The sequence below is a fragment of the Piliocolobus tephrosceles genome, chromosome 21, assembly GCF_002776525.5.
Source record: "Piliocolobus tephrosceles isolate RC106 chromosome 21, ASM277652v3, whole genome shotgun sequence".
NCBI lineage: Eukaryota > Metazoa > Chordata > Mammalia > Primates > Cercopithecidae > Piliocolobus > Piliocolobus tephrosceles.
In genome coordinates this window covers 1,376,933-1,395,778 of record NC_045454.1, presented here as the reverse complement: position 1 = coordinate 1,395,778, position 18,846 = coordinate 1,376,933, and the positions used below count along the sequence as shown (strand labels likewise).

The following is an 18,846-nucleotide window of genomic DNA, read 5'->3' as shown; positions in this document are numbered from 1 at the left end:
TCTATAGATTACAGACATTGTATAGAAATGCACTGTGAAAATCCCTATCTTAGGCTGGGCGTGGTGACTCGTCTGTAATCCCAGCACTTTGGGAGGCTGAGGTGGGTGGATCACGAGGTCAGGAGATCGAGACCAGCCTGGCTAACCAGGCAAAACCCCATCTCTACTAAAATACAAAAACTTAGCTGGGCATAGCGGTGCACGCCTGTAGTCCCAGCTACTCAGGAGGTGGAGGCAGGAGAATCGCTTGAACCTGGGAGGCGGAGGTTGCAGTGAGCCGAGATCGCCCCCTGCACTCCAGCCTGGGTGACAGAGCAAGACTCCGTCTCCAAAAAAAAAAAAATCAGAACAAACTGAAGATATGGGCCAGAACTTGTATAAAGTGTGAAAAGCAGTCAATAAAGAGAATTAGAAATACTTTGCATTTTCTTTTTATCACAGGACATGAGTTAAGCCAAGAATACAGTAGAAATTTTATCAGGTAGAGATAAGCTCTCAGTAAAGGATAAAAGTGGGCATAAGTCCCTCCAGTTTCACTGGAAGTAGGACCTTACATTTTTATAATTATATTTTCATACATAAACTACTGGACGATGAAGTAAATAGTAATCACGGAAAGGGCTGCATATGACCAACTTCGATTTCCTTTGAGTAAAGTCTGTCAAGGGTAAAGCTGTGAAAGTTTATAAGAAAAAAGAATGGAAGACTATTTGAGTTTTGTATACAAGAATTTAATACATGCACACTTGGTAATATATATGAATATTATGAAAACTAAGTGAAAAAATAAATTAATGAGTTGGGGCAAAACACATGTCTGTGTTCCTTGTATGAAAATCCCATAGAAATAGGGTCTGTGAAATAAATAGGGTAATCCCCCTGTAGGATTATGACTTTCACCCTTATCAATTTGTAGATGAACAAACACAACAGAAGGCTGAGGTAGGAGGATTGCTTGAGACCAGGAGTTCGAGACCAGCTCAGGCAACATACAGGGAGCGCCTCACTTCGACAATAAAAAATAAAGGAGGGGGGTTCCAGAACATATTTGGCATGCTTACCAACCATTTATATTTGGGGAAGACACATTTAAAAATATAAAAACAAGGCGGGGTGCAGCGGCTCACGTCTATAATCCCAGCACTTTGGGAGGCCAAGGAGGGCGGATCATGAGGTCAGGAGTTTGAGATCAGATTGGCCAACATGATGAAGCCCATCTCTACTAAAAATACAAAAAAATTAGCTGGGTGTGATGGTGGGAGCCTGTAATTCCAGCTACTTAGGAGGCCGAGGCAAGAGAATCGCTTGAACCCAGGAGGCAGAGATTGCAGTGAGCTGAGATCGTGCCACTGCACTCTGGCCTGGGCAACAGAGTGAGACTCTGTCTCAAAAAAATAAAATAAAATAAAATAAAAATAAATAAAATAAATTAAAAAAAGAACAATGAAGGAAGAAATTAAACAGGATATAGAAAATCAGAAGACAGATAAAGGTGGAAAACCATAACTGATGTTCGGAAAGGTAGGGGGCAAATCAATCAGTCCTGCATAAGAAAACACCATTTGATTGGTTTGAAAATGCAGCTGGCCAGGTGCGGTGTCTCACGCCTGTAATCCCAGCACTTTGGGAGACCGAGGTGGGTGGATCACTTGAGGTCAGGAGTTCGAGACCAGCCTGGCCAACACGGTGAAACCTTGTCTTTACTAAAAATACAAAAATTAGCCGGGTGCGTTGGTGTGTGCCTGCAGTTCTAGCTACTTGGGAGGCTGTGGCACGAGAATCACTTGAACCCGGGAGGCGGAGCTTGCAGTGAGCTGAGATCATGCCACTGCACTCCAGCCTGTGTGACAGAGTGAGACTCCGTCTCAAAAAAAAAAAAAAAAAAGAAAATGGATTCAAGCTTGTTAGTGCGCTTTTCTCTCTTGTGTCCTTCAAGTAGCTTTGTCGGACTCCACAGTACTGGCTCGTCTCTGCCTTCACTTCCAGATGTTTACTTGCAGACACTTGGTGTTTGTGCAAAGGTCCATCCTGGCTGACATATCTGGTGGCTCCAGCTCGGTTCAGCCACGTCTGCCGAGGCTTCCTTGTTCAGCGCCTTATGGCTGTGCCAATTTTCAACCAGTATGGCCAAGAGAGCCACCAGGACCAGTCCCGCCACGGCCATGCGGATCAAGTTCTGCATTGTGCAATCTCGGTTTATGGAGTCTGGAGACACAATTCGGGGAGATGAATGGTTGGCGGGTGTGTTCCATTCCATCCCAACCCCAGAGCCGTGAAACGGGAGCCCATTTCCCTATTCGCTTGCCAAAATTAGACTCCCTCAGGCATCTCCTCGATGGGCTCACAGTTTGCAAGCACCACATTGATCAGTCAGCAAGACTGTGTCCACGGGCAGGGAAGTTCCATAAACTGGGAAGGAGGTGATTACGGGCAGGTTGTGTTTTCTTTTTTTTTTTTTTTGAGATGGAGTCTTGTTCTGTTGCCCAGGCTGGAGTGCAGGGGCACGATCTCGGCTCACTGCAAGCTCCACCTCCCCAGTCAAACAATTCTCCTGCCTCAGCCTCCCAAGTAGCTGGGATTACAGGCACCCGCCACCACGCCCGGCTAATTTTTGTATTTTTAGTAGAGATGGGGTTTCACCATGTTGGCCAGCTGGTCTCGAACTCCCGACCTCAGGTGATCCACCCGTCTTGGCCTCCCAATGTGCTGGGATTACAGGCGTGAGCCACCGTGCCCAGCCATGTTTTTTTTTTTTTTCTTGAGATGGAGTCTCGTTCTGTCACCCAGGCTGGAGTTCAATGGCGCGATCTTGGCTCACTGCAACCACTGCCTCCCGGGTTCAAGTGATTCTCCTGCCTCAGCCTCCTGAGTAGCTGGGACCACAGGCTCATGCCACCACGCCCGGCCAGGCAGGTTGTGTTTTCTTTTCATTCTCTCCTCACTTGGTGATTTCACTAAATATCTGATCATATCTCTACAACACCACCAGAACAAGGTGGAATCCTAATCAGTATATCTGTAGCTCAACCCTGGATAATGAAGGGGCAAGTCCGTGGAACTCCTGAAAAGACGCTGGGGAGGTAACTGGACAGGGGCATGTGAACCTCAGGACAAAGGCTGGTCTGAGAAGAGCCTTTAGAGTCTTCACCACTGGGCGAGGTGGTTCACACCTGTAATCCCAGCACTTTGTGAGGCCGAGGCAGACAGATCACTTGAGGCCAGGAGTTTGAGACTAGCCTGGGCAACATGGCAAAACCCCGTCTGTACTAAAAATACAAACAGTAGCCTGGTGCGGTGGTGCACGCCTGTGGTCCCAGTGCTTAGGAGGCTGACGCACGAGAATTGCTTCAACCTGGGAGGTGGAGGTTGCAGTGTGAACGGAGATTGTGCCACTGCACTCCAGCCTGGGTGACAGAACAAGGTTCTGTCTCAAAATAAATAAATGAATACAATAAAAATGGGGCTCATGATAGAGGTTTTAAAAGTCTCTCCTATGACCTCTCACTCACTATTTGGTCATCAAATGTGGTCACTATTTGAACTCTCACTCACTATTTGGTCACTAAATGGTCACCATGAGTGACTATTTGATCACTCATGGTGGATTCTAGTATGGTCGGCGAGTTCGAGGATTTCCAGCTGCAACTGGAAAGGAGAGGTGTGCTAGACAAGGTTGAGCCTGCTATCTACTGTCTCAACACAGCCCATAAACATGTGACTCTAAGTTAGCCCTTCTTGACTGGGCACGGTGGCTCACGCCTGTAATCCCAGCACTTTGGGAAGCTGAGGCGGGTGGACCGCAAGGTCATGAGATCGAGACCAGCCTGACCAACATGGTGAAACCCTGTCTGTATGGTCCCAGCTACTCAGGAGGCCGAGGCAGAAGAATTGCTTGAACCCGGGAGGCGAAGGTTGCAGTGAGCCGAGATCGCGCCACCGCACTCCAGCCTTGGCGACAGAGCAAGACTCCATCACAGAAAATAAAATAAAATGAGTTAGTCCCTCTTTTCTCCATAGACCACAAGTTTTCAACGAACACTGTCTGGAGAACTCTAGCGAGGAAGTGAAAGTGGAAAGGGTGGTGGGGAAGCCTTTCTCTCTCCACTGTCCTGGCGTGAGTGAGTCTTTGCCTCTCTGCACTTTATTCTCAGTGCACCTCTTCATATTCATATTCCTGCCCAGTGACAAGGCCCTGGACAGCCAACCCGGACACAGGGCTGGACAGGGAAGTACCTACCTGTGACCACAAGCTCCAGGGCATTACTGGGGAAGGACCACAGGTAGGGGCTCCTGTTGTACCAGCCATAGCACCTGTAGCTCCCTGAGACATTGAGGTCCACAGGACCCAGAGAGAAGTTGGCCCGGTGTTCCCCACTTTGGTGCTGTGGCAGACAAAGTTCTCCCTCCTTGGCCAGTGAAAATCTATCAAATGGGATGTGTGCTGAGCTGCACGTGACAGAAATATTCTCTCCCCGCATCAACACCGGACCCCGATCTGCAGAGAGGGAAGGTTTGCCATACAAGCCTAAGAGAGAGAAGAGTGAGCTATTAGCAAGACCTTTTCTCCTTTATTTTTTTCTTCTTTTTCTTATTGTTATTATTATATATATTTTTTGAGGCGGAGTTTTGCTCTTGTTGCCCAAGCTGGAGTGCAATTGTGTGATCTCGGCTCACTGCAACCTCCGCCTCCTGGGTTCAAGTGATTCTCCTGCTTCAGCCTCCTGAGAAGCTGGGATTACAGGTGCGCACCACCACGCCCAGCTAATTTTTGTATTTTTAGTAGAGATGGGGTTTCTCCATGTTGGTCAGGCTGGTCTTGAACTCCTGACCTCAGGTGATCTGCCCACCTCGGCCTCCCAAAGTGCTGGGATTACAGGCGTGAGCCACCGCGCCCGGCCTATTATTGTGTTTTGAGATGGAGTCTCGATCTGTCACCGAGGCTGCAGTGCAGTGGCACAATCTTGGGTCACCGCAACCTCCACCTCTGAGGTTCAAGCGATTCTCCTGCCTCAGCCTCCCGAGTAGCTGGGATTACAGGCATCTACCACCACGCCCAGATAATTTTTGTATTTTTAGTAGAGACGAGGTTTCACCATGTTGGTCAGGCTGGTCTTGAATCTCTGACCTCAGGTGATCCACCTGCCTCAGCCTCCCAAGGTGCTGGGATTACAGGCGTGAACCACAGTGCCCAGCCTCTTTTTTCTTCTTAAAATTTTATTTATTTATTTATTTTAGAGAGGGTCTCACTCTGTCACCGAGGCTGAGGGCAGTGGCATAATCACAGCTCACTGCAGCCTCGACCTCCCAGGCTCAAGTGATCCTCCCATCTCAGCCTCTCAAGTAGCTGAGACTACAGGTGGGTGCCACCATGCCCCGCTAATTTTTTGATTTTTTTGTACAGATGGGGTCTTACTATGTTGCCTCGGCTGGTCTCCTGGGCTTAAGTGATCCGCCTGTCTTGGCCTCTCAAAGCGCTGGGATTACTGCGCCCAGCCTCCCAAAGCGCTGGGATTACAGGCGTGAGCCACGGCGCCCGGCCTCCCAAAGAGCTGGGATTACAGGCGTCAGCCACGGCGCCCAGCCTCCCAAAGTGCTGGGATTACAGGCATGAGCCTCGGTGCCTGGCCACAGTCACTACTTCAGCCAGGCTTTCAACAACAGCCAGCTCAGCATCAACAGTCCTATTCCCATGGACAGTTTAAACCTTTGTTATGAGGAGATGAAATGGCACTTTGCTTCTGTGGTCTTCCCTGCAACAACCCATAACTCAGTCTAGTCATGAGCAAAACATCGGACAATTTCCAATAGTGGGAGTACCCTTGAAAATGATGGACCACTACTCTCAAAACTGACAAGGCCACGGAAAACCAGCAACATCTGAGAAGCTGTGACAGCCAGGAGAAAGCTAAAGATACATGACACCTGAATGCAATGTGAAACCTGTGTGTGTGTGTGTGTGTGTGTGAGATGGAGTCTCGCTCTGTCACCCAGGCTGGAGTGCAGTGGCGTGATCTCGGCTCACTGCAACCTCTGCCTCCCGGGTTCAAGCAATTCTCCTGCCTCAGCCTCCCAAGTAGCAGGGATTACAGGCACATGCCACCAGGCCAGGCCAATTTTTTCCATTTTCAGTAGAGACGGGGTTTCACTGTGTTGGCCAGGCTGGTCTTGAACTCCTGACCTCAGGTGATCCACCCACCTCGGCCTCCCTAAGTGCTGGGATTACAGGTGTGCGCCACCACGCCTGGCCGCAATGTGACATCTTGAATGGGATCCTGGAACAGAGAAAGACTATCAGGTAAAAACTAAGAAAATGTAAAGAAGTGATAGACTTTAGCTGAGAATCTGTCACTATTTGTTCATTAATGGTGAGAAATGTGCCATAGTGATGTCAGATGTTAACTCTGGGGGAAGTGGGTGCCACATAGCTGAGAACTCTGTGAAGCAGTCATCTCAATTTTTTTTTTTTTTTTGTAAATCTAAAACTTATCGAAAAATACTCTATTAAAAATAAGAAAAAAAAAATCACACCAGGGCTGTGGACACTGGATGTTTCCTTACCTGTCACCACCAGCTCCAGGGTGTCACTGTACCGGAACCTGGAGAGCCCTATCCTATATTGGCACTGATAGCGCCCTGCTTTGTTTGCGTCCATGTGGTCAATGATGAACTCAGGCGTAGTATTCCAAAACCCCAGTTTTTCGTCTCTCTTCTTGTACGTGGAGTTTTTGAGCATCATCAGCCTGGTCACGTAAGCGTCAGGAATGGCCTGGCACTGGATTTTCACAGACCCACCCCAGGGAACCACAGGACTTGAACTGGTAGATATGAAAGGCGTGGGAAAGTCCCCTGGAAGAAAATAAAGCCCAGACTGAGGTGGCCCGCCATGGGGAAGCCATTCCTTTCCTTCTTTATGGGGGAAGTAAAAATACATTAGGGTGTGAAGAACCTGTCATTCTTTATTTAAAGAAAAATTTAGGCCAGGTGCGGTGGCTCATGCCTGTAATCCCAGCACTCTGGGAGGCCGAGGCGGGTGGATCACGAGGTCAGGAGATCGAGACCATCTTGGCTAACACGGTGAAACCCCGTCTCTACTAAAAACACGAAAAATTAGCCAGGCGTGGGGGTGGGCGACTGTAGTCCCAGCTACTTGGGAGGATGAGTCAGGAGAGTGGCTTGAACCCGGGAGGTGGAGCTTGCAGTGAGCTGAGATCCCGCCATGGCACTCCAGCCTGGGCAACAGAGTGAGACTCCATCTCAATTAAAAAAATAAATAAATAAAAATAAACATTTAAATAATTTATGATGCTGAGGTTTGGGGTACGATGGATCCTGTCGCCCAGGTACTGAGCATAGTACCCAGTAGGCAGTTTTTCAAGCCCCGTCAGTTTTTCTTCCTCCCCGTCTAGTCATCTCCAGTGTCTATGGTTGCCATCTTTATTTTTTTTTGTTATTATTTTTTGAGATAGTCTCGCTCTGTCACCCAGGCTGCAGTGCAGTGGTGCAATCTCGGCCCCCTGCAACCTCCGCCTCCTGGGTTCGAGCAATTCTCCTGCCTCAGCCTCCCGAGTAGCTGGGATTACAGGTGCCTGCCACCACGCCAGGATAATTTTTGTATTTTTAGTAGAAATGGGGTTTCACCATGTTATCCAGGATGGTCTCGATCTCCTGACTTCATGATCTGCCCGCCTCAGCCTCCCAAAGTACTGGGATTACAGGCGTGAGCCACCGTGCCCGGCAGCTATGGGTTCCCCTGGGAAGCACTGAGATGGCAGATCAGGTGGTTCCAACCGCCCTTGCTGAGAAGGACTCACCGGCTTTGGTGGTGACCGAGCAGTGAGGAGCCCTCATTCTCAGAACACGCAGAAAGGTGAAACGCCTGATCTCATCAGCCTGCAGAGGAGTGGGGTGGTCCTCCCTCCACAGGGCTGGCTGGGGAAGGATACAGCCTGTCTTCCCACCATGCCCTGCCTGAGGGAGCCCCGTGGGCAGAACAATCCTAACAAAGGAAACGGTGGGTGCAGAGCCAGTGATTGTAGGAGGCTCCTCCAAGGCCCAAGAATGGACCAGGTAAGGGAGTCACCCCTGCCCACAACCACAGAGCACTACTGCTAACTTTGTCAAAATACAAGAGTTGGGGTGCCAAGGCAGACAGATCACTTAAACCCAGGAGTTTGAAACCAGCCTGGCAAACATGGTGAAACCCCATCACTACAAAAAGAAAAAAAAAAAAAAAGTTACAAACATTTTTTCGGTATGGTGGTGTGTGTTTGTAGTCCCAGCTACTTAGGAGGCTGAGGCAGGAGGATCATTTAGCCTGATAGGTGGAGGCTGCAGTGAGCCGAGACTGTGCCACTGTGCTCCAGCCTGGGCGACAGAGCAAGACCCTGTGTCAAAAAACGAAACAAAAAACGAAACAAAACTACAAAACAGCCTTGTGGCTAAGATCCTGTATGCTGGCCAACCCTTTTAAGTGCCCCCTACTGGAACACACGTCAAAATACAAGACTGAAATATTTTGCCAGTATACAACGAAGTGAAAAACCAGCCACAAATGAAGATTCTGTGCAGAGTCCTGGCACCTGAAAAGACCCAGAAATGAAGCTAAGTGACTGTACTCAACTGACATCACAGTTAAAGGAACACCAGCCCTCACACAAGAGAAAGAATCAACACCAAGGCCGGGCACGGTGGCTCACACCTGTAATCCCAGCACTTTGGGAGGCGCAGGCGTGTGGATCACCGGAGGTCAAGAGTTCAAGACCAGCCTGACCAACATGACAAAACCTGGGTTCTACTAAACGTACAAAAATTAGCTGTGTGTGGTGGCACGCACCTGTAATCCCAGCTACTCGGGAGGCTGAGACAGGAGAATAGCTTGAACCCGGGAGGTGAAGGTTGCAGCAGTGAGCCGAGATCACACCACTGCACCCCAGCCTGGGCAACAGAGTAAAACTCTTGTCACACAAAAGGAAAAAATAAAAGGAACAGAAGAACTCTGGCAACTCGATAGTCCCCTTGAAATCTGGTTCTTAGCTAGATTGAGATGAATGAAACGAGGGATATAGAATTCAGAATCTGGATGGCTGGGAAGCTCATCGAAATTGAGGAGAAATTTGAAACGCAATGCAAGGAGTCCATGGTGGGGACAAACTGGCTTTTTGAGTTCCCAGAATTCTTTTTCATGCATCGGGGACTGGTCATTATGCCACAGCAATCAGACAGAGACGAGTCTAGTCTCTCTTCCCTGTGAGCCCCCACCTCCGCTTTACCAGGCAGTGCCCCTGGCTTGGGACTGCAGAGCAGCTGTTCTACCCTCAGCATCCTCACCGGTGGTGGCTCCGAGTTTCCCTGGGGAATGGCTCCCAGAGGCAACTGATAGCCCCTCTGCCACTGCCATGGCAAGGGTTCTGCACCTGCTGCCTGTGGTCTGGGGAAGAAACAGGGAGCCTAGGAGCTTCATTCATGCTTTATTTTGTTTTATTTCATTTTATTTTATTATTTATTTGAGACAGAGTCTCGCTCTGTGGCCCACGCTGAAGTGCAGTAGCGGGATCTCGGCTCACTGCAAGCTCCGCCTCCTGGGTTCACCCCATTCTCCTGCCTCAGCCTCCCGAGTAGCTGGGACTACAGGCGTCCGCCACCTCGCCAGGCTTATTTTTTGTATTTTTTAGTAGAGACGGGGTTTCACCGTGTTAGCCAGGATGGTCTCGATCTCCTGACCTCGTGATCCACCTGCCTCGGCCTCCCAAAGTGCTGGCAATGCAGGCATGAGCCACCGCGCCCGGCCTATTTTATTATTTTTTTGAGACAGAGTCTCCTTCTGTCGTCCAGGCTGGAGTGCGGTGGCCCAAACTCAGCTCACTGCAAGCTCCGCCTCCCGGGTTCCCGCCATTCTCCTGCCTCAGCCTCCCGAGTAGCTGGGACTACAGGCGCCCGCCACCACGGCAGTCTTATTTTTTGTATTTTTAGTAGAGACGGGGTTTCACCGTGTTAACCAGGATGGCCTCGATCTCCTGACCTCGTGATCCGCCCGCCTCGACCTCCCAAACTGCTGGGATCACAGGCTTGAGCCACCGCGCCCGGCCTTCATTCATGCCTCAGTCACCATAAGAGAGGAGCTCAGTCTCCTCTCCCTGTGAACCCTCAACCCCCTGCTCTTCACCAAGCCCCAGCTTGAGCCGGCAGCACGGCAGCCCCACCCTCCGGCGGAGCGTGCCTGGGAGCTGTGGGTCTGCATTTCTCTGTGGGGGAGCTCCCAGAGGCAACTCACAGCCCCTCTGCCGCTGCCGCTGCAGTGGTCCTGGCCTTGCTGCCCTCAGACTGGGGAAGGAGCAAAGACTCTATGTGCCTTAACCACACCTCCAGCAAGCTGCCCTAAGGAGAAGAGGCCAGTCTGTCACCCCTGTGACCCACCTGTCCCCCCTGCTCATCACTAGGCAGGGCCCCTAGCTTGGGCCCACAGTGCAGTCGCCCCACTCTTGGCTCGTGGCACTGACTGATAGTGGCTCCACATCTCTCTGGGGTGGAGTCCCAAGGGACAAGTGAAAGGCGTCTGCCACAGCCACTGCTGAGGTCCCTTCCCCTGCTGCCCCCAAGCCACGGAGGGAATATAAAGCCTAAGCTCACCCCAGCGCTGTGATGGGCAGCCTGGGAGTGCCCAGCCCAGATCTGCAGCCAGCCCTTGAGTGGGAGAGGAGCCCACACTTTCAGAGCATGAGAGGGAGCACAGCGGCCGTCATGAGGAATGACCTACTGGCCATTATGCTTAAGCATCATTTACTGGATTGCAGCCCAAACTTCAACACCAAAAATGCTTGCTAATATACCCCCCGTTATACCAAGGACAAGAATTTAGCTATCAGTAAAGACCCTGTGCGAAGCCCCAGCCCTCTGAAACCACCCAGAAAAGAAGTCTACTGACTGCACTCAAATTACATCACAGTTAAAAGAAAAAAGAAAAACATTCCAATTGCACCACACTTAAAGGAACATTAGCCCACATGGAGGAGAAAGAATTAGCACAAGACTCAAAAAGCAACAGTGTCTACCTTCCTCCAAATTTCCACACCAGCTTCCCAGCAAGGACTCTTTACCAGGCGGAAGTGGCTGAAAGGACAGAAATAGAATTCAGCATATGCGTAGAAATTAAGGTCATCAAGATTCAGGAGACAGTTGAAACCCAATGCGGGGAATCGAAAGATTACGATAAAATGACACAGGGGGCCGGGCGCGGTGGCTCAAGCCTGTAATCCCAGCACTTTGGGAGGCCGAGACGGGCGGATCACGAGGTCAGGAGATCGAGACCATCCTGGTGAACATGGTGAAACCCCGTCTCTACTAAAAAAATACAAAAAGCTAGCCGGGTGAGGTGGCGGCGCCTGTAGTCCCAGCTACTTGGGAGGCTGAGGCAGGAGAATGGCGTAAACCCGGGAGGCAGAGCTTGCAGTGAGCTGAGATCCGGCCACTGCACTCCAGCCTGGGCGACAGAGCGAGACTCCATCTCAAAAAAAAAAAAAAAAAAAGAAAAAAGAAAAAGAAAAAAATAAATTAAAAAAAGAACATGAAGACCTAACTATCTTAAATATTATGCACCTAACACAGAAGCACCCAGATTCATGAAGTGTGTTCTGAGAGACCAACCGAGAGACTTAGACAACCACACAATAGTAGGGGGAGACTTTAACATCCTGTCGACAGTGTTAGATCACTGAGGCAAACAAAGATATTCAGGACCTGAACTCAGCACCGGACCGAAGGGACCTGATAGACACCTACAGAACTCTTCACCCCCAAAACAACAGAATCTACATTGTTTTCATTGCCCCGTGGCACATACTCTAAAGTCGATCACACAATCAGACATACAACAATCCTTAACGAACCCAGAATAGCAAAATCACACCAGGCACATTCTCTGAGCACAGTGGAATAAAAATAGGAATAATTACTAAGAAAACCACTCAAAACTGTACAATGCATGGAAGTTAAACAGTCTGTTCTGGAATTTGTGGGTAAATGCAGCAGAATCTCTGAGACACAACTAAGGCAGTGTTAAGGGGGAAGTTTATAGCACTAAACTCCCACGTCAAAAAGTTAGAAAAAGTTCAAATTAACAACCTAACATCACAACGAGAGGAACTGAGAGAACCAAGAGAAAATCAACCCCAAAGCTCGTAGAAAACGAGAAATAACCAAAACCGGAACTGAACGGAAGGAGATTGAGACGCAAAAAACCATTCAGAAGATCAGCAAATCCAGGAGTTGGGTTTTTGAAAAAGTTAGGACAGGTGACTAGTTAGACTAATTAAGAAGAAAAGAGAGATGATCCAGATAAACACAAATAGAAACAACAAAGGGGATATTACCACTGACCCCACAGAAATACAATCATCAGAGAATATTATGAACACCTCTATGCACACAAACTAGAAAATCCAGAATAAATGGAGAAATTCCTGGACACATACACCCTTCTGAGATTGAACCAAGTACAAATTGAATCCATGAACAGACCAATAATGAACTCCAAAATTGAATCAGTAATAAAAAGCCTACAGAGCAGGAAAAGACCAGTCCCAGACAAACTCACTGCTGAATCCCATCAGATACATAGACAAGAGCTGGTACTATACCTACTGAAACTTTCCAAAAAATTCAGGAGGAGGAATGCCTCCCCAAGTCATTCTATGAGACCAACATCATCCTGATGCAAAAACATGGCAGAGACACAATAAAACCAGAAAACTTCAGGACAATATCCTTGTTGAACATAAATGCAAAATCCTCAAGAAAATACTAGCAAACAATCCAGCAGCACATCAGAAAGCCAATCCACCACCATCAGGTAGGCTTTATTTCTGGGATGCAAGGTTGATTCAATATACACAAATCTTAAATGTGATTCATAGAACAACCCCCCCGCCACACACATATAATCATCTCAATAGAGCTTTTGATAAAATCCGACATCCCTTTATGCTAAAAAACCTCGACAAACTGGGCATTGAAGAAACATACTTCAAAGTAATAAGAAAGATCTATGATAAACTCACAGCCTACATAATATGGAATGGGCAAAAGCTGGGAGTATTCCCCTTGAAAACTGGCACAAGACATGGATGCCCTCTCTCACTATTTCTATTCAACATAGTACTGAAAGCCCTAGCCAGAGCAATCAGGCGAGAAAGAAATGAAAGGCATCCAAATAGGAAGAAAGGAAGTCGAACTCTTCCTGTTTGCAGACGATATGATTCTATACCTAGAAAACCACAGTCTCTGCCCAAACACTTCTTAATCTGATAAACAACTTTGACAAAGTTCCAGGATACAAAATCAATATACAGAAATCAGTAGCATTCCTATGCACCCAAAACATCTCAGCTAAGAGCCAAATCAAGAACAGAATCCATTCACAATTACTACAAAAAGAATAAAATACCTAGGAATACAGCTAACCAGGGAGGTGGAAGATATCTGCAAGGAGAACTACAAAATGCTGCTCAAAGAAATCACAGATGACACAAACAAATGGAAAAACATTCCATGCTCGTGGATAGGAAGAATGAATATTGTTCAACACACAAATAATTCAGGCTTTAGAAGGAGCTAGAAGAGAGAAGACATGGATGGACATGGGGCTTACACTCATTAGGAGGCTGAGGAAGTAGTTGGGGTGGCAGAATATTCAGTAGTACTCTAAGTCTACTTCATGCGTAGTACCGCAGTAGTACCATAGAATACTAGAATGTTCAGTAGGGTTAGACTATGGCAGCATCCCTTTAAATGAAGTGACAGGAGGAAATAGGTTGCTAAAACAAAATAGAATCAGCATAAGGAAGGATGTTGGGCTTAATCAGCATAAGGAAGAATGACTTCCTCATTCTTGCAGTTTTGAGCATTCAGTAAATTACAGATCCTTCATGGGCAGTCTAACACAGGCAAGGACTAACTATAAATCCAGGCCTGAGCATTAATGAGTCTGAAGGATTTGGCTATAACAAAGTGTGATAGAAATTATGCAAGAGAAGCACAGCAGAAACAACTAGAATGGGGACAAAAATAAGAATCTGTGCTTCAGGCTATTCCTCAATTTCTTTATCCTAGCTTCCAAGAGGATTTAAAGGGACTGGGAGAGATTTACAGGACACTTACCTTCCTGTGCCTGAATCCTCTGGCCCAGACAGAGCACTGGAAGAGAGAGATTTATGAAAAATCAAGCTTCCATTTCCAACCTTTATGACAAATCACGTTCTGTAATGATAGACCAGAAAAAGACCAGTACCAGATGGAGACACAGCTCAGTCCCACCAGATACACAAAGAAGAGCTAGTATTTTGTTTTGTTTTGTTTTGTTTTTTTTGAGACGGAGTCTCGCTCTGTCACCCAGGCTGGAGTGCAGTGGCAGGATCTCGGCTCACTGCAAACTCCGCCTCCCAGGTTCATGCCATTCTCCTGCCTCAGCCTCCTGAGTAGCTGGGACTACAGGTGCCCGCCACCACACCTGGTTAATTTTTTTGTGTTTTTAGTAGAGACGGGGTTTCACCATGTTAGCCAGGATGTGATCTGACTGTGTGATCCGCCCACCTTGGCCTCCCAAAGTGCTGGGATTACAGGCGTGAGCCACTGCGCCCGGCCAAGAAGAGCTAGTATTATTCCCACTGAAACTATTGAAAAAATCCAGGAGGAGGGACTCTTCCCCAAGTCATTCTATGCGGCCAGCATCATCCTGATAACAAAACATGGCAGAGACACAACAAAACCAGAAAACTTTGGGATAACATCTTTGTTGAACATAAATGCAAAAATCTTCAACAAAATACTAGCAACCGTATTTCTATATGGGGTTCAATCATATTTTTTCCTTCCACAACAATCACAGTTTTGAGGCTCATTCTTTATTTTTACCTTTCAGATTCCAGCCTCTAAGTCTCTCCTTGATAGGAACCGTGGAACCATCATTAATCCCAGATAACACACTATAGGTTTAATAAAAATATTAAACCTTGAGTCCTACAAGCTAGCTCAGTTGGACTTGGGCAGAAACAAAGTTATAGACATATTGATAAAGACTGCCTTTCCACTAAGGAGGTCAGAATCTCCTTGGCAGCCACTAAAATCTCCTAGTCATACTGTCAAGAGACACTCGGATTATTTTGGGATTTCCCTATTTTCCCCTCTAACCCACTTTTACTCTGAAACTCACCAAGACACAGGAGGGTGGTCTCTTTGGGGTCCATCACGCTGACACGGCCTCAGCCCTGTTGGCCTCCTTTTGATTCACATTAGCAGGATGACAGATACTCTTATGACAATAAGCTCCACAGGAAGTATGAGGACAGAGCCCCTGGTCAGCGAATTTCCACATCTATTGCCTCAGAGCAAAGTGGAACAGTTTGTTCCCGAAGAACTTAGTTCCAGGTTGCTCTTGGGTGGAGCCCAAGAGAAGACACACACACACACATATATATATATATATATTTTAAAATAGAGATGGGGTCTTGCTATGTTGGCCAGGGTACTCTCTAACTCCTGGCCTCAATAAATCCTCCTGCCAAAGACCTGTATTTCTATGTATGTTTCAGATGAGAAGTGAATGAGAAGTGAATTTTCATCAAGCCAGTGTCTAACAGTGTTCAAATCCATCTTTGAACCAGGTCCTACATCCAAATGGAAAAGCTTGGGACAGAATATAAGGTGGTGGATACCATTCAGGCAGAGATTGTCTTCACTGGGCCGTCAGTCAAAAGCTCCGTGGCTTTGTCTGTTCTGAACCTATGTTTCATCTCTGGGATTCATGGTCTGAGTATATTTACTTGGGCTTGATCGGGCGTGCAGTATACCCTCACCCTGGGGATGATCTCAATGCTAGCATGTGGAGGCATTTTCTCTGGCGCTATTTGTCATTTCTAAAGAAATAATCTACTATTTCATTATACTGTTCTTTTTATTTGTATAAATTTAAGGAGCACAAGTGAAATTTTGTTACGTGGATATTTTGTGTGGTGGTGAAGTCTGGGCTTTTAATGTAATTATCCTCAAATAATGTACATTGTCGCTCATTATGTTTTTTTTTTTTAACTTTTATTTTAGGTTCAAGGGTACGTGTGAAGGTTTGTTATACAGGCAAACTTGTGTCATGGGGGTTTGTTGTACAGATTATTTCATTACCTAGGCACTAAGCCTAGTACCAAAGAGTTGCTTTTCCTGCTCCTTTCCCACCTCCCATCCTCTACCCTAAAGGAGACCCCATTGTTTGTTGTTCCCTTCTTCGTGTTCATGAGGTCTATTATTTAGCTTCCACTCATAGGTGAGAATATGCTGTATTTGGTTTTCTGTTCTTGTATACTTTGCTAAGGATAATGGCCTCCAGCTCCATCTATGTTCCCACAAAAGATATGCTCATTCTTTTTTATGGCTTCAAATTAATTTTATTTTTAATCTTATTATTTATGTTGTTTCCATTGTAGACTCCTGGCTCTCATGAACTCTTCAAGTGTGGAAAGTGAAATATTCGAGATTAAACCTTCTACTATCTTATTTTCATTTGAATACATCATCACTTAGGCCTTCCAACGCGCGAAGTAGTTTAAAGTCCTGAGCTTGTCCCATATTTCAGAAAGCAGATCCGCTTCCACGTTGGCTGTTTCATTTGTGCAAATTTAAGTGACCTTTTGTTTCACCACATTTTGTTAATTTCCACATACGTATTTACGTTCAGGAAATTTGGAAATACTATGTTCTGGAAATTTGGTGTTGATGATTGTATGAAATTGACAACATTCTAATTTTCTTTTCTTTTCTTTTTTTTTTTGAGACGGAGTCTCGCTCTGTTGCCCAGGCTGGAGTGCAGTGGTCGGATCTCAGCTCACTGCAAGCTCCGCCTCCCAGGTTCCCGCCATTCTCCTGCCTCAGCCTCCCGAGTAGCTGGGACTACAGGCACCCGCCACCTCGCCCGGCTCGTTTTTTGTATTTTTTAGTAGAGACGGGGTTTCACCGTGTTAACCAGGATGGCCTTGATCTCCTGACCTCGTGATCTGCCTGTCTCGGCCTCCCAAAGTGCTGGGATTACAGGCTTGAGCCACCGCGCCCAGCCAACATTCTAATTTTCTTTTGTCATTGTTGTTGTTGTTACTTATGCCTTATTTATTTATTCCTTTGTTCTCACTTGAATGGGACTTTGGGTGAAAGACAAATAATGGCTGTACTCTTAGTTGAGTATTTAAAATGCAGAGAGGAGTAGTGGAAAATTGATAGATTGTAAAGGCAGGATGACCTGATTAAAAATATTATTGTTGACTAGGTGAGGTAGCTCACGCCTATAATCCCAGCACTTTGGGAGGCCAAGGCGGGTGAATCACTTGAGGTCAGGAATTTAAGACCAGCCTGGTCAATATGGTGAAACCCAGTCCCTACTAAAAATACAAAAAATTAGCTGGGTGTGGTGGTGGGAGCCTGTAATCCCAGCTACTCGGAAGGCTGAGGCAGGAGAGTCACTTGAACCCAGAAGGCAGAAGTTGCAGTGAGCCAAGATCACTGTACTCCAGCCTGGGCAACACAGAGCGAGACTGTGCCTCAAAAAAGCAAAAAACCAAAAAAGCAAAAAAACAAGAAAACTGTTGTGATGGTTTACAAATGATACGGCTTTCTATTGGGAGAGAGATACTAATTGGTTGAAGTTCAGGAACCTCAATGGCCATCATTTACTAGTGGGCCGGAACCGATTGCGTCAACTTACCACCACATTTGCTGTGGTTTCCTCCTTCTGTCGAACAGGAATGGTAACGTAGCCGTGGGGTGCTGAGATATTTGGTTAAACATTATTCTGTGTGTGTCTGTGGGGGTGTTTCTGAATGAGATTATCATTGGAGTTAGTGTAATTTATAAAGCAGTTTGCACTCCCTAATGTGAGTCAGCCTCATTCATTCAGGTGGGGCCTGAACAGAACAAAAAATTGAACTGGTAATGTAAGATGAAGTTCCTTTTGCTTGGACATCAGTCTTTTCTGGCCCTTGAACTCTCACTGAAGCATTGACTCTTTAGATGTTGAGCCTGCTAGCTTTTTTTTTTTTGTTTTGAGATAGAGTCTCACTCTGTCACCCAGGCTGGAGTGCTGTGGCGTGATTTCGGCTCACTGAAACCTTCACCTCCTGGGTTCAAGCAATTCTCGTATCTCAGCCTCTGAGTAGCTGGGATTACAAGCGAGCGCCACTACACCCGGCTAATTTTTGTATTTTTAGTAAAGATGGGATTTCGCCATGTTGGCCAGGCTGGTCTTGAACTCTGACCTCAGGTGATCCGCCCTCCTCGGCCTCCCAAAGTGCTGGGATTACAGACGTGAGCCACCATGCCTGGAATGAGCCTGCCTGCTTTTGGACTATTATATGTACCGCTGAATCTCCTGGTTCTCAGACTTTTACACGTAGACTGGAACTACACGTGGACTTTCCTGGGTCTCCAGCTTGCAGATGGCAGATCATGGGACCTGTCAGTCTCCATAGTTGCATAAGCCAATATACAAATACCCTATCTGTGTATCAATCATTATATACCTGCCATTATCCACCTGTCTCTCATTATTTGTGATATCACTATATATCTATCATTATCCATCTATCATTATTTGTGATATCATTATCATTATCCATCTGTCTGTCATTATTTGACTATCAATCATTACCTATATATCTATCATTATTAGTATTGATTATTTTTTTCTGGAGAACCCTGACTACTATAGCTTCTATGTTCCTGTCTCAACTGTCACCAACCCCCTTAGCACAGGGTCTGTCATAGCCATTCTGCAGCCTGTCCCCTTAGCACAGGGTCTGTCATAGCCATTCTGCAGCC

General features: G+C 46.8%; 1 protein-coding gene across 7 annotated transcripts; it reads right to left on the bottom strand.

Annotated features, from left to right (window-relative positions):
• Nucleotides 1-415: 415 nt before the first annotated feature.
• On the bottom strand, nt 416-15,341 carry FCAR (Fc fragment of IgA receptor). 7 transcript variants are annotated; one of them, XM_023197388.2, is made up of 7 exons: nt 15,203-15,252; nt 14,152-14,187; nt 11,049-11,106; nt 7,812-7,929; nt 6,559-6,846; nt 4,238-4,525; nt 416-2,205 (listed from the first exon to the last, which is right to left on the bottom strand). In XM_023197388.2, the coding sequence occupies exons 4-7, from the start codon at nt 7,846-7,848 to the stop codon at nt 1,991-1,993; spliced, it is 828 nt and encodes a 275-aa protein (XP_023053156.2). In that variant the 5' UTR covers nt 7,849-7,929; nt 11,049-11,106; nt 14,152-14,187; nt 15,203-15,252; the 3' UTR covers nt 416-1,990. The 7 variants fall into 7 exon arrangements, with proteins under 7 accessions (XP_023053156.2, XP_023053153.2, XP_023053151.2 ...); XM_023197385.2 differs by lacking the exon at nt 7,812-7,929 and having other exon boundaries at nt 14,152-14,250; nt 15,203-15,315; XM_023197383.2 differs by lacking the exon at nt 7,812-7,929 and having other exon boundaries at nt 15,203-15,306.
• Between the last annotated feature and the right edge of the window lie 3,505 nt (nt 15,342-18,846).

Bases quoted from the DNA above. Each gene is read 5' to 3' on its own strand.
- FCAR (XM_023197382.3), bottom strand. From the start codon at position 15,236: ATGGACCCCAAAGAGACCACCCTCCTGTGTCTTG. The intron at 4,526-6,558 runs GTAAGGAAACAT...TCTCTCTCTTAG, and splicing joins CCTGGAGCTGGTGGTGACAG to GCTTGTATGGCAAACCTTCC. The intron at 2,206-4,237 runs GTAGGTACTTCC...TTGTGTCTCCAG, and splicing joins CCTGGAGCTTGTGGTCACAG to ACTCCATAAACCGAGATTGC.